The sequence below is a fragment of the Chiloscyllium plagiosum genome, unplaced genomic scaffold, assembly GCF_037043375.1.
Source record: "Chiloscyllium plagiosum isolate Xiang-an unplaced genomic scaffold, Cpla_swu_hap1 HiC_scaffold_1, whole genome shotgun sequence".
Lineage (NCBI taxonomy): Eukaryota > Metazoa > Chordata > Chondrichthyes > Orectolobiformes > Hemiscylliidae > Chiloscyllium > Chiloscyllium plagiosum.
In genome coordinates, this window is record NW_028270139.1 from 65,630,102 (window position 1) to 65,647,846 (window position 17,745).

General features: G+C 39.5%; 1 protein-coding gene across 8 annotated transcripts in view; it reads right to left on the bottom strand.

Annotated features, from left to right (window-relative positions):
- Nucleotides 1-17,745, bottom strand: part of pds5a (PDS5 cohesin associated factor A) — a 222,221-nt gene that overhangs the window by 44,674 nt on the left and 159,802 nt on the right. For 7 of the 8 annotated variants that reach the window (XM_043692752.2, XM_043692757.2, XM_043692745.2 and 4 more), the window contains exons 21-23: nt 16,827-16,994; nt 15,456-15,524; nt 12,220-12,356 (exon numbers count right to left, since the gene is read on the bottom strand). In XM_043692752.2, the coding sequence (XP_043548687.1) occupies nt 12,220-12,356; nt 15,456-15,524; nt 16,827-16,994 (374 nt within the window). The remainder of the gene's footprint in view (nt 1-12,219; nt 12,357-15,455; nt 15,525-16,826; nt 16,995-17,745) is intronic. The other variant, XM_043692731.2, reaches the window with a different exon arrangement.

Here is a 17,745-nt window from a genome sequence, read left to right on the forward strand (position 1 = left end):
ACTCTGCAGGTCTTGCAGCAACTGCGGAGAAAGAAACAGAATCAATGCTGTAAGTCCAACATCTGCAGGACTGATTGGGACTGGAAAAATTGTGTTTATTTTGCTGTTGACAGACGGGATATTGAGCAGGTGGAATAGTTTGCAAGGCTGCTCAAAGCAAAAAAAAAAGGGAGTAGCAAGAGAGATCTAAAATGAGCATATATGACTGTTGTGAAAAGGGAAAAAAAGTTCCACGCTACTGAGAGCAAAACCTACAAGATGCAGATGCAATCAGACGGGGATTGGGAATCAAAACGGAAGCCAGAAGAACTACTCTGAAGCTGTCAAGTTCAATGACGAATCCTTAAGATTATAAAATGCCAAAGTGGAAATTGAGGTGTTGCTCCTCTTGCTTTGTTGGAACACTAGCAGGTATAGGATGAAATTTGTTAGGATGGGAATAAGATAGTTTATTGAAATTACAAGCATTGTAAGGTCAGGGTCATTCTAGTGGACAGAATGGAGGTGTTCCACAAAGCAGTCACCTAATCAGTGTTTGTTGCTTTTCACCTCAAAGGAGGATTCATTCCTTGGCCCACCCATACCCTCATCCTCACTTTCCACCTCACCATCTCTGCATTCAAAGGATCATTCTCTACGATTTCCACTATGTCCGGCAGGACAACAGCATCAAACAAATCTTCCCCTATGCTCCATTATATGTATTCTGCAGGGATCCTTTCCTCAATGTCACCCTGGCCCACTTCTCCTTGACTTTGAACAGTTCCTCACTTTTCCATGAAATACAAGGTCCTCCCTGTCCAAGACCTTAACACAGTTTCCAGATGAAACAATCTTTTACTGAGAGCCATTGGTTTTTTGAAGTAACAAAGAGGATTGACAAGGGCAGAGCAGTGGATGCGATCTATGTGGACTTCTGCAAGGTGTTCAATAAGGTTCCTCACGGTAGACTGGTTAGCAAGATTAGATCACGTGGAATACAGAAAGAAATAGCCACTTGGATACAGAACTGGCTCGAAGATAGAAGAGAGAGGGCGATAGAGGAGGGTTGCTTTTCAGACTGGAGGTCTGTGACCAGTGGTGTGCCGCAAGGATCGATGCTGGGTCCATTTTTTTTGTCATTTATATAAATGATTTATATGTGAACATAGGAGGTATAGTTAGTAATCTTGCAGATAACACCAAAATTGGAAGTGTAGTGGACAGCGACGGTTACCTTAGAGTACCACAGGATCTTGATCATACAGGCCAATGGGCCAACGAGTGGCAGATGGAGTTTCATTTAGATAGCTCTATTTATTTTAATCTAATCTACTGTAATCTGCTTATCACAATGCAGTAGCTTTGACACTGGCAAGATGAAATGAAGTCTGGGAGACCACTTTGCTGAACACTTTGTTCTGCCTGTAAGAATGATCCCAAGTTCCAGTTGTTTACCATTTCAATGAATCACCATGTTCTCATGCTAATTTTTTGTTCCGGTCTTGCTACCATGTTTCTATGATGCTTGTTGAAAGCTGGAAGGGTACCCAATTTTCTGTGCAGACACTTTACAGCCTCTATGACTCAACATTGAGTTCAACAACTTCACAGCATGATCTCTCTGTTGTCCATTTTTATTTTGCTGATTCGCCAAAAACCTGCTTTACTCTCAGCAGAGCAACCAATTTTACATCTCTACTCTATCATCATTAGCATTCCCTTGTTCTTTTGCTCTGGACACCTTCATCTTGTTCCTCCCCTCTTCTGTCAACAGCTTTAAAAATCACCATTTTTCAGCCCCGGTCAGTTCTGAAGAAATCATATCAGACTTGACATTAACTCTTTCTCTATCCACTCACGCTGCCAGGTCTGCTGAGTTGCTCGAGCAATTTCTTTAATTAAAACTATAGGTCACTTAAGAAAATACTTGATAAATAATTACTAAAGTATGGATTTTTCAATTTGACACTCCTCAATCTGATACAGTTAACAGTTCTCCCAGCTCCAAGTCAGATGACTGTAGGAGTCAAGAATCATTCAAGTCCTTTCATGCATAACCTAAGTTAATATTTGCATGCCACAGACAGTTATGAACTGCTGGAGATACAAACCTCTTATTTAAAATTGAACTTTCACTAATGGTTGGAGCGTACAGTAAAGATACCATAGCGCTATATGAAGGAGAGAATGTTTCCTCCATCTCCTGGGGCCAATAGCTTCAAAAACCACTCTAATACACAAAGAACTGTAGATGCTGGAAACCTATAATACAAAGTACTGAAAAAACGCAGTGCATTTGGCAGCATCTGCAGAGAGAAAAGCAGATTAACATTTCGAGTCCAGTGACCCTTCATCAGAAGGAAAATTCATGTTATCAAGTATCAAGCCTGGGTGGAATGAATCTCAAGATTAATGGCAAAATTAGATATGCCAAGGAGGCAGACTGAAAGGCTAGAAATACAACACAAACTTCCTCTTGTCTGCAAACTGATATTTCTAAGTATGAAAATCATAAACTGCAGCCAAGCATTGTAAAGTTACTGATATTGCTTAAAAACATGAACTTTCACTTGTGCATTTCACATCTCAAGGGGGCAGGGAAATATAATCCAGCCCATTATCATCATTCAACCGTCTTAAAGATCACAGGCTAAGTTAATTAAAATGTCAACAACAATGTCACAAAATGACAGCTACTCACCATAAGATCTAGAAGCAGAAATAGGCCATTTAGCCCATTGAGTCTATTCTGCAATTAAATGAAATAATGGCTAATCTGATAATCCTCAACTTTCCTGCCTTTCCCCTGTAACACTGGATACACTTACTAATTAAAAATCTGTATATCCTGGTCTTCAACAGACTTAACCACCCAGCATCTACAGCCCTCTGTGGTCAACAATTCTACAGATTTACTACCCTGAGAGAAGAAAATTCCTCATCTGTCATCCTTTCATTTTTCTAAATTCCAATGAGTAAAAGCGCAACCTTCCCCTTTCGTCAGAAGACAGTTCTTCGATATCCACCGGTCCAGCAATCTGGACTGCCTTCAATGCTGTTATCCACTTGCTTAGATAGGAGTTTCAAAACTGTTCACAGTATTGCAACTGAGGTCTGACTACAGCCTTCTAGTTTTAGCAAAGGCTACTTTTATACTCTGATCCCTTCGAAGTAAAGGCCAACATTCTATTTAAATTCATCATTACCCCTTCCCCATTGAACGTGAACGCTAACTTTTTGAAATTCCTACACAGGACTCCTAAATCCTTCTGTGCTCTCGCTATCTAAAGTTTTTCTCTGCTTAAATAATATTCAACTCCTCTATTCTTCCTGCTGTGGTGCATAACCTCACATTTCCCCACATTCTATTTCACTGGCCAAGTTTCTGCCCACTCGCTTAATCTGTTCATATTTCTCTGCAGTCTTTGTGGCATCCTCAACATTTGCCTTCCCACATATTTTTGTGTTATCCATAATCTCAACTGTAGCACATTCAGTTTCTTTATCCAAGTTATAAATTTATGTGGAAAACAATGTGGCCCCCGAACTGATCACAGGAGCACTCCAGTGGTAACAAGTTACCATCCTGAAAATGACCCGCTTACCCCAACTCTGTCTTTTATTAGTTAGCCAATCCACTATCCATATAAATATACAGCTTCCAACAATTAAGGAGTTTAATGTGTGGCACTGCACCAAACACCTTCTGGAAATCTAAACTTATTACATCGACAACTTCCCCTTCATCTATCCTGCTTGTTATTTTCTCATGGCATTCAAGTAAATTTGTCACGCATAATTTGCTCACTGAAAAATAGTTTGGCTTCAACCAGAAAGGTTAAATGTACAGCCTTGATCCAGACATGGAATCTGAAGTGCTACAATGTGCTTGAGCAAATGTTAAAATGCTGTTCAAGTTTTGGTTGAGCTTTAATAGAATAGAGGGGGAAACCAAGAACAGGGAGATTGGATTGAAAGTGCAGAAATGAGAATGATCTTGAAGACAACAATTTCAGAGTGTCTACTGTCAAGGTTTTTTTTGTGTAACACATTGGAAGTGATTCTGTTCTTCCCATTTATAGCTCCTCCGGACCCATCTCTTGCTTCTTTACTTTCCCGTTCACCACCTTCTTTAGCTTTGTATTCTTGCATTTGATCATTTAATCTCTTCAGCCTTCCAAAGAATTACAGATATTCACTTTTGTTCTTACATCCACCACCTCTTCCTGTCATGGCATTTGTTCAAAACCTGTTTGCTTCAAGTGTTTTCAGTTCTTGCGAAAGGCCATTAAACTGAATAAGCTATCCGATAATCTATTTTCTGTTCTTTGGGTTTCATTCCATAACTTTGTAAATAATTTCTGTTTTTTTGCTTTTCAGCTTCCACAGCATTTTGCTTTTAGAGTCATAGGGATGTACAGCACGGCAACAGATGTTTAAAACTTGGCAGTCAAATCAGCTAATTCACTCCGAGAATATCCACTATACACTGACCTAAACAAATAGCAAAGTTACAGTCTGGGCTACCTACTTAAGAATGTTTGAGGGGTCGGGCCTAATCCATAACAGAGTGGGGGCTCTTTGCGGGACTTAAACAGCGAGTGGTAAGTGTTAGCGTCTTTTATTTTGGGCATTGATTTGGTTGGTTTAAACAGTACTCAGATAGCAATGGCTCTTTCAGCCACCAAAGAGGTTCTGGAAGTGGAAGAAGTGACCTCGAGGGTTTTACAAAAGGCAAATAAGACCAAGCTGTGGGAATTAGTTGACAAGCTGGACGTGAAGTTACCTCCTAACGTGAGGAAAGATATGATTACAGCAATAACTCAGCATTGAAATTGGCTGGAAACACCATCAGGATCTGTAGAGATGGCAAAAATTCAATTGCAAATGAAACAGCTTGAGTTAGAGGCAAGAGATTGGCAAAGGGCAGCAGAAATGAAACCGTTTGAGTTACAATTGAAAACAGAAGAGAAAAAAAAGAGGGAGTTTGAACTTCAGAAAATGACACTTCGAAAGGGAAGTCAGCTTAAGAGGATGGAGATGAATGCTGATGATTCTGAGCTGGTTCATAAGACATGGTTTGGCTTCCAGAATCCATTTCAGTCCATAAGGGATAGAAATTAAGAAAAAGAGAGAAATCCTTAAGTGGAAAGGAAAAGGTAGATCTCGGTGAAGACCATAATGATAACTTACCACAGGGTAAAAAGGAAACCCCTGAAGAGGGCAAAAAGAAAAAGCTCGTGTTTTCACTGCAATAAAGTGGAGTGCAATGAAATCAGAGTGTTGGTGGACTAGGAAAAAGCCAGATGTAAGAAAACAGGAAAAGTCTGGGAGTTTTGTTCGAATGGTAACAGAAAGCACAGTGGAAGCTAGAAAGCTGCATCAGAGTGCAAAGGGGATCAGAGGTTGGTTAAGGAGGAATACCCAGATCTGTTTAGAAAATATATCTGCAAAAGTAAAGTTTATTCACATAGGCCAGGAGAAGCAGGTAAAGAGGTTACACTATTAAGGGACACAGGATCCACTCGGTCTGTGATGCTGAAGGATGAGGAGATATATACTGAAGGACTATTGCCAGAAAAGGTACTGGTAACAGGAATTCATGGAAAGACAAAAAATTCTCAATTATGTAAGGTGAGGCTAGGGTGTCCAGAAGAGAGTGGAAAATTTGTGGTAGGAGTACTGGACAAACTTTCAGCTCCAGGAATACAATTTGTACTCTCAAATGATATAGTTGATTCATCTGGTAGATGTGCTGTCTACTGTCGTTGAAAAGTCTGTGGAGACTCAGGCAACTGAAGCAATGCAGGATTTTTACCCTGGAATCTTCCCTGATTGTGTAGTAATGAGGTCACAGAGTCACCAGTTGAAACAGAAAAGATCAAAGGGTACAAATAAGGAAGCTGAAGTGGCATTAGCAGAGACTGTATTCAATCAGATAGTTGAAAATAAACAGGAGCAAATAGGTAATCATGCAGATATCTTTAGCTCTGCAAAACGCATTGAGTTACAGCAGAAAGGTGAAAATTTAAAGCAGTTGTACCAAAAAGCAAATACAAAGCAAGAATCTGAATGTATCCTTGAGTATTATTACCTGAAAAATGATGCCTTATAATGAGGAAATGGAGACCATCACATATTCAAGCAGATGAGAAATGGGCAGAAATTCATCAAACTGTCTTGTCAGCGAGGTAGAGAAAGGAGGTGTTGCGAGTGGTGTATGAGCTATCACTTGGAGGTCATTTAGGAGTGAGGAAAACACAGGCTAAAATAAAAAGACATTTCTACGGGCCCGGACTGCATGAGGATGTATTGAATTTTGCCAGATGTGTCACACGTCAGGTAATTGGAAAACCACAGGCTGTAATAAAATCTGTACTTGTAATACCTATTCAAGCATTTGCGGAACCTTTTACAAGAGTCTTAATTGATTGCGTAGGTTCCCTACCTCGAACAAAAAGTGGGAATCAGTATTTGTTAGCAATAATGGATGTGTCAACTAGACTTCCAGAGGTCATTTCATTATACAATATCATAGCTAAAAGGATTGTAGAGGAATTACTCAAATTACCACTACTAAATATGGAATACCGACAGAGATAGAGTCAAATCAAGGATCAAACTTCACATCAAAACTATTCAAGCAAGTAATGAATAGCTAAGCCATAAAACAATTCAAATCTACTGTGTGCCATCCAGATTTGCAGAGGTGGCATCAAACATTAAAATATCATGTTGAAGGCTTTTAGTCATGACGATCCAGATGATTAGGATAAGGGAATCCCGTTTGTGCTTTTTGCAATCAGAGATGCACCAAATGAGCCGACCAAATTCAGTCCATTTGAATTAGTTTTTGGGCATAAAGTGAGAGGACCATTAAAATTGATTAAGGAGTAGTTAGTAAGTCAGAATTCAGAGACTACGCAATTGGACTGTGTGTCAAATTTTAGAGAATGATTGAACAGAGCTGGGGTGTTGGCTGGACAGCATTTTAAATATTGCAGCATGCAATGAGACCGGAAGCAGACAAGAGATCAAAAATGTAGAATTTTGTTATTGGGAATAAGGCATTAATGTTACTTCCAGTAATAGGTGAACCTTTAAAAGCAAGTTTTAGTGGACCTTATCAAATTGAAAGAATTGAGAGTAAGGTGAACTACTTGATAGGGACTCCAGACAGGAAGAAATCTCAGTGTCTCATGTGAATATGCTCAAAAGGTATTTTGACAGAGAAAGCAAGTAGGAGGAGGTGGTGTTAATGATTACAAGACAGAAGGAAGAACCAAGTTCAGAGGACTCGGAATTGGATATTCCTCAAATCAAAGTGGACAATGAGGAAGTTGCCAAAAATTGGGATAAATTACTGAGAAAAATCGAAATGATCTGAAAGAGTTTTTTCTATCCCATGAGCAGATATGCAAAAATATACTGGGAAGTACTAACCTAATAATATATGATGTAGTTATAGGAGATGCTGTTTCGATTAAGCAACATCCTTATAGGCATAACCCTCTAAAATTGACAGGTTCAGAAGGAGATTGAACACATGCTCCAAGATGACATAATCAAAGTGAGTCACAGTGACTGGAGCTCACCTCTAGTAATGGTGTCAAAACTAGATGGCACCCAACGGTTATGTGTGGACTATTGCAAACTCAATGCAGTTAAAATAATGGATGCATGTCCAATTCTGCTGTTGGATGACTGTGTTGAAAAGTTGGGATAAACAACTTATCATTTCTCAGTTAGATCTGCTCAGATGCTACCGGCAAGTACCGGCAAGCAATATTGGCTTTCATAACACCAAACAGACCGTATCAGTTTAAAGTCATGCCATCACGAAAAACACTCCGGCCACATTTCAGAGACTAACCAATAAGGTCATTGCCAGATTACCCAACTGTGTGGTGTACATTGATGATCTGGTGAAATTTAGTTGCTCAAGGAAACATCTACAACATTTATCAGACTTGTTCGATCTATTCTGGAAGGCAGGCTTGGTGATAAACGTTGCTAAAAGTGAATTTACCAAAGCCCAAGTCACCTTCCTGGGTCAAGTAATTGGACACGAACAAATAGTCCCACAGGATGTGAAAACAAAAGTAACTGGTGAATTTCCCATACCATCGACAAAAAGAGCAGTACTACTGTTCCTGGGATCGAGTGGATTTTATCGAAAGCTTGTGCCGAATTTCAGCAGTATGGCTGCTGCATTCACTGAATTGCTAAAAAAGAGGCACAAGTTTCAGTGGACAGCGGACTGTCAGAAGGTATTTGATAGTCTGTGTTAACCACTGCACCGATATTACCCACACCTGATTATACAAAACCTTTCAAGGTGGCTATCGATGAGAGTGTTGGTGCTGTGCTCCTGCAGAAAGATGACGAGAAGATAGGTATTTCTCCAGGATGTTGAACAGTCATTAGCAGAAATATTCGACGGTTGAGAAAGAGGCTTTGAGCTTGGTGTTGGCACTACAACATTTCACTGTTTATATTACCAACAACACATCTGAGATAATCATTTACACTAATCATAACCCATTGAAATTTGTGGAGAAATTTAAGGACAAAAATGCCAGAGCCTGTTGTTATAGCCATTCGATTTGAAGATTGTGACATGGGAGGTTGAGAAAACGTGATTGCTGATGCATTATTGAGACTCGAATGAGAGGTGGAGGCATTTGGTGGTGAGAACTGCAGACTGAATCCGAAGGTAGTCGTGCATCCTTATAGTCAGTGAATGGATGTGTGTGTTTTAGGGTATTAATCACTAGCTTTTGGGATTTTGAAAAATGAAGCCAGCTTTGGATATTGATGGTTCTTTTTTTTAAGGGCAGAGGTGTCACAATGCTGGCATTTTTACAAGGTTACTATGCCCTTAAGTGTTTTTTCCCAGAGAGAGGGTAATTGGCCAGGCTCCAACTAGGCTGGGTTTGAAAGATTTACTGGGGCCCTAACAAATAATGTCTCTGGCCTAAGGCTTTCACGTCTTTTTTTAAAAAAAGTATAGTCAAAGAGGAGTGACTAGCTAGCTGTGTAGCTCGCCTTCATTTGGATTTGAGTTTTCGATTCAGTTCAGAAGCAGTGTGTGTGAAGAAAAGGCTGCTGAGGCAAATCCAGCCGGGTACTCACTCTCTCCCTAACTGCAAGCCTGTAAGCCCTGGTTTGTTTCACTTTTACATTTTGTGCTAAGGGATGTGTTTACTGGGACTGTTACAAGTACTTTCGGAACAGCATTGTTAAGTTGGGATAGTCTGTCGAGCTTTCGGATAGGATAAGCTATCTGGTATTCTATTTTCTGTTCTTTGTGTTTCATTCCATAATTTTGTTAATAAATTCTGTTTGTTTAAAACTTGGCAGTCCAATCAGCTAATTCACTCTGGGAATATCCACTATATACTTACCTAAACAAGTAGCAAAGTTATGGGCTGGGCTACCTGCTTAACAATGTTTTGAGGAGTCAGGCCTGGTCCATAACACAATGCATTCCAGATTCCTACAACCCTCTGACTTTAACATTTTTCTTCAAATCCCCTCTAAACCCCCTGCTCACCACTTAAAAATTAAACTCCCTCATTAGTGGCCCTTCAACTAAGGAGAACACAGCTGCTTCCTATCCACCCTGTCTATGCCCCTCATAACCTGATAACGACTCAAGTCAAGTGCCCATCAGCCTTGTCTGCTCCACAGAAAATCACCCAAGCCAATTAAGTTTCTCTCCATTGCTGAAGTGCGCAATCCCAGGCAACATCCTAGCGAAAACAACAAAAAATGTTGGAGATCACAGTGGGTCGGTTTTTCATCACAGCTGAAGAGAAGTGTGGAAAGTACAGTTTTTATGCCACGGGGTGGGGGAGTGGGGTGGGTGAAGGGTGCTGATGCAGAAAAGGTGTTGATAGTTCCAATTAAGTGATTCTCAAATTCCAATCACTATAGTGAGGTACCCAGAACAGTAATGCAGCTGTGGCCTAACCAAAGTTCAGCTCTAACCTCCCTGCTTTTATAATCTATCCCATAACTTAGAAATCACAAACATCCTGTATGCCTTATTAACCACTCTATTAGCCTGCCATCTTCAGAGATCTGTGGAGAACCTCAGGATCTCTGTTCCTGACCTTCCTAGTATTCTACCATTCACTGAGTACTCCCTTATCTTATTTTTTTTTACCAAAGTGCATAATCTCTCACTTTTCAGGGTTAAATTCTGTCACTAATATTCCTATCCAACCAACCTGTCAATATGTTGTAACCTAAGACTTTCTTCTTCACTATTACCATTCTGCCAATCTTCCTATCATCCACAAATTCATTGATCATTTCCCACATCCTCCCCCACCCCTATTCTCACCAATATCATGAATGATAAGGGATGCAGCACTAATTCTGGTGGTATCCCACTGGACAATGATCTCCAGTTATAATTAGCCTTCTATTTATCATCCTCTGTCTCCTACCCCAAAGCTAATTTTGGATCCAACTTGCCAAGTTATCCTGGATCTCATGTGCATTTACCTTCTTTATCAGTCTCCCATTTGGGACTTCGTCAAAGGCTTTGCTGAAATCTATATCAACTAGATTAACTGCCCTACCATCATTATACACCTGATCATCTCCTCGAAAGATTCTATCTAATTTGTTAGTCACAATCTCCCTCTGATAAGCCATGTTGATGATCTCCAATTAAACCTTGTCTTCTCTAAATGGACATGGAGGTGCTGGTGTTGGACTGGGGTGGACAAGGTCAGAAGTCAGGTAACACCACATTATTGTCCAACAGGCTTATTTGAAATCATAAGCTTTTGGAGCACTCCAAAAGTTTGAGATTTCAAATAAACCTGTTGGACTATAATCTGGCGTCGCCTGACTTCTGACCTTCTCTAAATACGGCTTAATTTCAGCTTCCAGAATTTTCTCCAATAGATCCTCTATCACTGATGAGAGATCCACTGGTGTGTAATTCCCTGATTTATCTCTACCACTCTTCTTGAAAAGGGAACCACATCAGCTGTTCTCCAGTCCTGTGGCACCTCCCCAAGGCCAGAAAGGAATTAAAAATTTGAGTTAGAATCATTGTAATTTTCACCCTCGCCTCTTTCTGCAGTCTGGGATACAACTCCTCCGGATCTGGTAATCTGTCCACTTTTAAGTCTGTCAGCACTTCCAATAGCTTCGCGGTCCAATTTTCAATCTTAACAATTTCACAGTCCGTCTTCCCAAATTCTGTACCTACATCATCCTCCTCCTGAGTGAAAATGGATGTGAAGTTTTCACATCTGTTTAACACTCTACCAATGTCCTCCCCCTTTGTCCTTAATGGGCCCTACTCTGTCCCTGGTTATTCTCTTCCCATTGTGGCACATTGTATAGGCAGTGGTGCAACAACAAACATTCAAAATATACAGGCAACTTGGCAAAAGGATCATCAGGTACTTAAACAAGCAGCTTTTCTTTCAGTGTACAAACAGAAGATGACTGTACCTGGTGACAGAAAACTGAACTTCAATCACATAAAATCACTTTATATTATCGGTGATGAGAGAATTGAGAAAGCAGAGATGAAGAACAAAGAATAATCTTACCACTTTCCCACCATTCGAGATATCTACCTTCATATAATTATGGCCTCTTCAGTACCCTGATTTTAAATGCTCCAAGATTAATGGCCATGTCTTCTGATGCCTTGGTCTTCGGTTCTGAAACTTCCCCTCTAAACCTTTCTGCTTCTCTATTTCTCTTTTTTCCTTTAATTGAATCTACATTCCCTGAAGTTTAGATGGAAGGTAGTCTCATAAGAGATAACAGATTCTGAAAGAGTTTGACAGGGTATATGCTGATCGTTTTAGAATTCCTGACCAACAAAAACACAGTCTTAGAATAAGAGGCTGATCATTTAGGGCTGAGGAGAGAAATTATTTCACTCAAAAGAGGCAAAACATCTATGGAATTTTCCATCCCAGAGAACTGTGGATTCTCCATCATTTAACAATTCAAGGTAGATAGATTTTTGATCTCTTGGGGAACCAAGGGATATGGGAGCAAGCAAGAAGGTGAGGTTGAAGGTCAAGAATGGCTGTACTAAATGGCAAAGTCAAAGATATGTAGTTGAAAAGTGCTCCCACTCGTGTCCTTAAAGGGACTCTTAAAAACTTCCCTCTTTGACCAAGCTTTTGCCCTAATCTCACCCTAATGAGCGCAGTGTCAAGTTTTGTTTTATATTTCTTCTGTTATAATTACCTTATCTTTTTCTGTTCAGTTAAGTCACCCTCACTGACCAACATGGCCGATAGCAGCCGGAGTGTGGAATTCGCAGATTTGGATTGGTTGTTCTTCATCCCTAACAACCACCGTACCAAAAGCTTAATGGCTTGAACCTAATGAAAAACATTGAAGTTACTGCATTACATATTCACAACTGTTTCTAAATGAACAATTTTTCAAATATAGACAACCACCAGTAGACATTTCACTTGTTGTGCATGTAGTCAGAACTGATTAAAATATAAAGTAGCATCTACTTAGGAATATTTTTATTGTTATACATGAATGCAGAGACAAGCACGTTTTAAGAAAATGAAGCTTTTCAAGTCTTAAACTAGTAAAAGCCAGCATAGTTATAGTTTCTAAGTAGGCGCCACAGAGTTTTACAATGTGGCAAGAGGCTCTTCAGCACATTGCACCTGCGCCAGTCATCAAGCACCTATCTACTGCCATTTTCCAGAACCTGGCCATGAGCACTGTATGTTATGACACTTCAAGGGATCATATAGTGTTTTTTTTTAAAAAAAGTTTTGATGATTCCTGTATCTCACACCATTTCAAGCAGAGTTCTACCTGGAGTGATAAAAATATTTTTACCGAATCCCCTTTAAACCTTCTGCCCATCACTTGAAATCGACATCCTCCACTTATTAAACCGTCTAATAAGGGAAGAGGTTCTTCCAATCTATGTCTCTCAATTTTGTACATCTCAATTCGGTCCTCCCAGCAATCTTACCTGCTCTAAGGAAAATAATTCCAGCCTATCTAGTCCTTCTGCATAGCTAAAACGCTTCAACTTAGGTAACATCTTGGTCATTTTCTTCGTAACCTTCTCTTGTGCAATCACACCCTACTTATAGTGTGGCAACCAGAACTGCACACAATACTCCAGCTGTAGCCTAAGTAACATGTAATACTGCTCCATTACAAGTTCCCTGCTGATGTATTCAATGCCTTGACTAATAAAGGCAAGTATTCTTAGCCACGTGACATGCTGTTTGAGGATCATGCACACCAAGGTCATCGTGATCCTCTGAACTCCATATTCATCAAAAACACCCTGGCCTTGTTAGTTCTCACAAAATACATCACTTCTCATTTGTCAGAACCAAACTTCATTTGTCACTGTCCTGCCCTTCTAACCAGCCCCCAGATATCCTGTCATCTAAGGCCTTTCTCCTCGTTATTTACCACATCACCAATTTTCATGTCATCTGTGAGCTTACTAACGTATCCTCTAACATTCATGTTTCGAGTGTTACGCATGCTACAAACAGCAAAGGACCCAGCACCAAACTGTGAATGTATCATTTGGTTCGGAGTTCGAGACACAAAAACACTCTTCAAACATCACCCTCTGCCTCTTTCCACTAAGTCACTTTTGGATCTAATTTGCCAAATTGCTCTGGATCCCATGGGCTAATACCGCCTTGGTCCCATGCAGACTTCATTCAATGTACATCTTCATCCACACATCTAGTCATCTTTTCAAAAAACGTATTCAAGCTTGTCATGCATGATGTTCCTCTTGATAAAGCAATACTACTACCTTGATTAATCCTCATATCTCCAAGCAGAAATTAATCATTTCCGTCATAACTTTTCTTGGTCATTTCTCTACCACTGACATTAGACTCATTCACTAAATTTCCCTGGTTTATCTATACCACATTTCTTAAATTATGATCCACATTAACTATCATCTAGTTCTCTGGAACCCTCCCACGACCAGAGGGGACCTAAACATTTATGTCAAAGACCATTTAATCTTCTCTTCAATGCCTCCCATATCCAGCGTGTCTGTGGTCTGAGGACTCATCCAATTTTAAGGCCACTCACCACCCCACCCTCCAACTCCAATCTCTGACCACCAACCCACCCACGCACCTGCCCCCCTCACACACACACACAAAAGTACTCACTGCCTTCTTCCCTGATTTCTATCCCTACACGTTTTCTCTTATACTTATTCACAGGTACTTACTTAAAACCTCATTTACATCTTTTGACTCCACTCACAGTTTGACATTTAGGTTCTCTAACAGACCTACTCTTTCCCTGGTTATCCATTTGCCCCTAATATACTTATTAAAGGACACTAAATTTTCCTTTATTTTACTCACCAGTGTTTTCTTGTGCCACCTCTTTACTGTGCTGAAATCTTTTCTTAGTAACCCCTTGAAGCTTCCATTGGCCCTTTCTGGTGTTCTGAGCCCTCAGTCTGTACCACAACTGTTTTTTTTTCCCCTTATCCAATCCTGTATAATCCACAGTATCCAGGATTCCTTGGTTTTGGTCCTACTGATTACCTTTATAGGGTCATGTGGGTCCTGTACTTCCACTATTTCCTCCTTGAAAGGCTTTAATGTAAATTCTTCTCCAAGCAGCTGCTCCCAGTCCACTCTGGTCAGATCCCATTTTATCATACTAAAATTGGGCTTTTTCCCCAATTTAGAAGCTTTATTTCTGGTCCATCTTTGTCCTTCTATATGACATCTTAAATCTTACTGAGTTATTGTCTCTATCGTCGAAATGCTCCCACACACTTACTTCTGCCAGTTGCCTTTGTTTCTTAAAACTAAACAACCCCATGTCATGTAGGACTTTACCTTTAAAAGCTCTCCACTTTAAGAAATTCTGTCCCTCTCCCACTAAGCCATTTACACTTTGTCTATCCCATTTAATATTACAAAAATTCCCTATTATTTTACACGTCGTTGAAATTTGTCTACAATCTGCCCATTTATCTCTTCTTGACTGGTTGTAAGGTCTATAATGCATTCCTAACAATGTAGCTGCCTTACTTTTTTTTTTAAAAGTTCCACGCATATGGCCTCAATTGAGGAGCCTTCCAAGATCTCAACTCTTCTACTGCAGCAATTGACATTTTAATCACTACTGTAACACTACCTTCTCTGTTACACTCCTCCTTGTCTTGCCTGAAAACGCCATACCCCAGACATTGAGCTGCCTCTTAACACATAACACATCTTCATGATAGCATAGATGTGTTAATCAGCACCGTAACTCATCTGCCTTACTTGCAAGGCTCGTCATATGGAACTCGAATTTGTAACTCACTCACTCTCCACAGATGGTGAGAGACCTACTCGTTTCCCTAGCACTTTGTTTTTCACTTCAGATTTCCAGCATCCACAGAATTTTGACTTTATATTAACACGGCTATAAGTTAATGTTTCAGCCTACAGTACCTTAGCGAGCACCTCTGGAGAGACTTCTTCATTTGGAGTCCACAATTTACCATTTTTCCCTCCAGGAAACTACAGAAATGAGACGCTAATTATTTGTACGTAGAGAACAGATGAAAGAAATCTGGTCAATAAGCAATTTCTTGCTAGCTGGTGATACAATCATTCCGGGACATTATTCCTATCCCTGATAAAGACTCAATATATAACTCAGCAACTTTTACTAAATATAATACTTACAAGAAGTCCCTTTATAACAAGTGCACTACAGCATCCTGTTCTAAAGATGGTCATCTATGATGGGTGCTGTTTCCAAATGAAGCATCTTACCCAAGTGACCATTACTCACAAGAGCATAGAAACTAGAAGCAATATTAGGTATTTGACCCTTTCAGTCTCTTTTGTCATTCAATACGATCGTGGTTGATCCTCTAATTCATGCCATATTCTAGCTTTCTCCTCGTACTCCTTGATTCTCGTCAACGGGAACAGTTGTTTTCTTTCCACTCTGTCTACATCACTTATAATTGTTCAACACCATAAGACATAGGAAAGAATACAAACAAATTCATTTGGCTACTCAACTTTATTCTATCATTGTAATGTTGTTTATTGCTCATTATTTTCTTGTCACGCCATAAGATTATTACTATTGTGACAAATCACATATCATAAGGAAGACATCTATATACAGGTAAACAGTCGATAAACTTTTCAAATTTACTCTAGGATCACATCTCAGCATTGGTTGATATATCAAGTGTAGGTTTACTCGGACAACTAAACACGGGTCTAAATTTGTAAGCATTTCTCTAGGATATTTGCTAAGCAACCTGATACAAATATCTCATAAAAGCCTGTCAGAAGAGGTTTTTTTCCAGTCTATAATTCCACGACATTTGTAAAAATCAAACATATCCTTCTCAAAAACTGTTTGAGAGTTAGATGATGGGCCCTAAGTTTCCTCGGATGTCCTCCCATCATGTTTCACTTTGATGGAGGTGCTGCAGCAACTGCACGTAAATGAATAAATATTATACTCACTATAACAAAGTTAACAATGTCATGGTAGAAAGTCTGAAGAAATTCATTTTTTTTTCTTTCTGGACGATCAATTAACAAGTGAAGTTAACCATTGAGTAAGTCAACTGAAATAAAAACCCCAAATTAAGATGAGGAAAGCACACCTGAATTTAATATGGTGGGACATTTTTAGCCTCTGTGACAAACAGCGAGCCACATATTTCATAATTTAGATTCCAGTAGTGTTTTAAGATCAAAATGAAGAAAGCCATCATGACCATGGTAGACAAAGAAAAAAAACATCAGTTCAGTAACATCATAAAAATAAGTTAGGAAACCAAATGCACAAACCTGACATACCCTGTCATTCATAAGTAAATCTTTGACAATAAAATTTGCAACCACTGATTTCATTGGAGATGCAAACTGATCTGGGGCCAACATAGCAATGTGTCCGAGGGAGACGAGCGGCGTTATCAGCTGTTCTGGGGTGTCAGCATTTAGGCTTTTGCTTAGTGGCTGGAGAAAACAAAATGTAAATGGAAAGAATTTACAAAAATGTTAAACTTCAGAAAACATGGATTGAACAGTTCACTGAATGTGTAGTATTTGATTCCAGTTTTAAATTTTCAATGAAGCCAGAAAGATGTTTGCAATAATTTCAGCAGTTCAGATCTTAAATGAGACAAAATTCTTTCCATTACCGACAAGTTATTGACATTTTCAAATAGCAATATATAAATTCAGACAATGCTCGATCTCATTATTTCTTGTAGAAACTATTTATTGTCTTAAAACTTAAATGCTATATCAAAGACCTGAAAGCTAACTTTGATCTTTCAAAAGATGTGACTAATTACAGCTCATATCAACAGATAATGAAGAAGTGGTCTATAGGTAAAATAATTACTTAGACCAAAAGAAAACAGAAAATTGTATTTTGGTCTTGATGAAATGTCAATCACCACCCAGCAGAAAACCAACCAACCTTATTTCAGTGAAGTCTGGGGTCAAACAAGGCTGCGTCATTGCACCAATTTCTTCTCCAATTTCCTTGCTGCAATATTCCATCTTACCTCCAGCAAATTACCCAAACGCATGGAGATAATCTATGGAACAAACAGCGAAGCTACACTGCCTTCAATCCAAAACCAAAACCACTCCAGCCTCAGTCATAGAACTGCAGAATGTGATGACTTAAGTGCCTGCACATTCAAGAAAGGAGCTGCAACTCATTGTTGACTCCTGTTCTTAAGTACATGGCCTTACA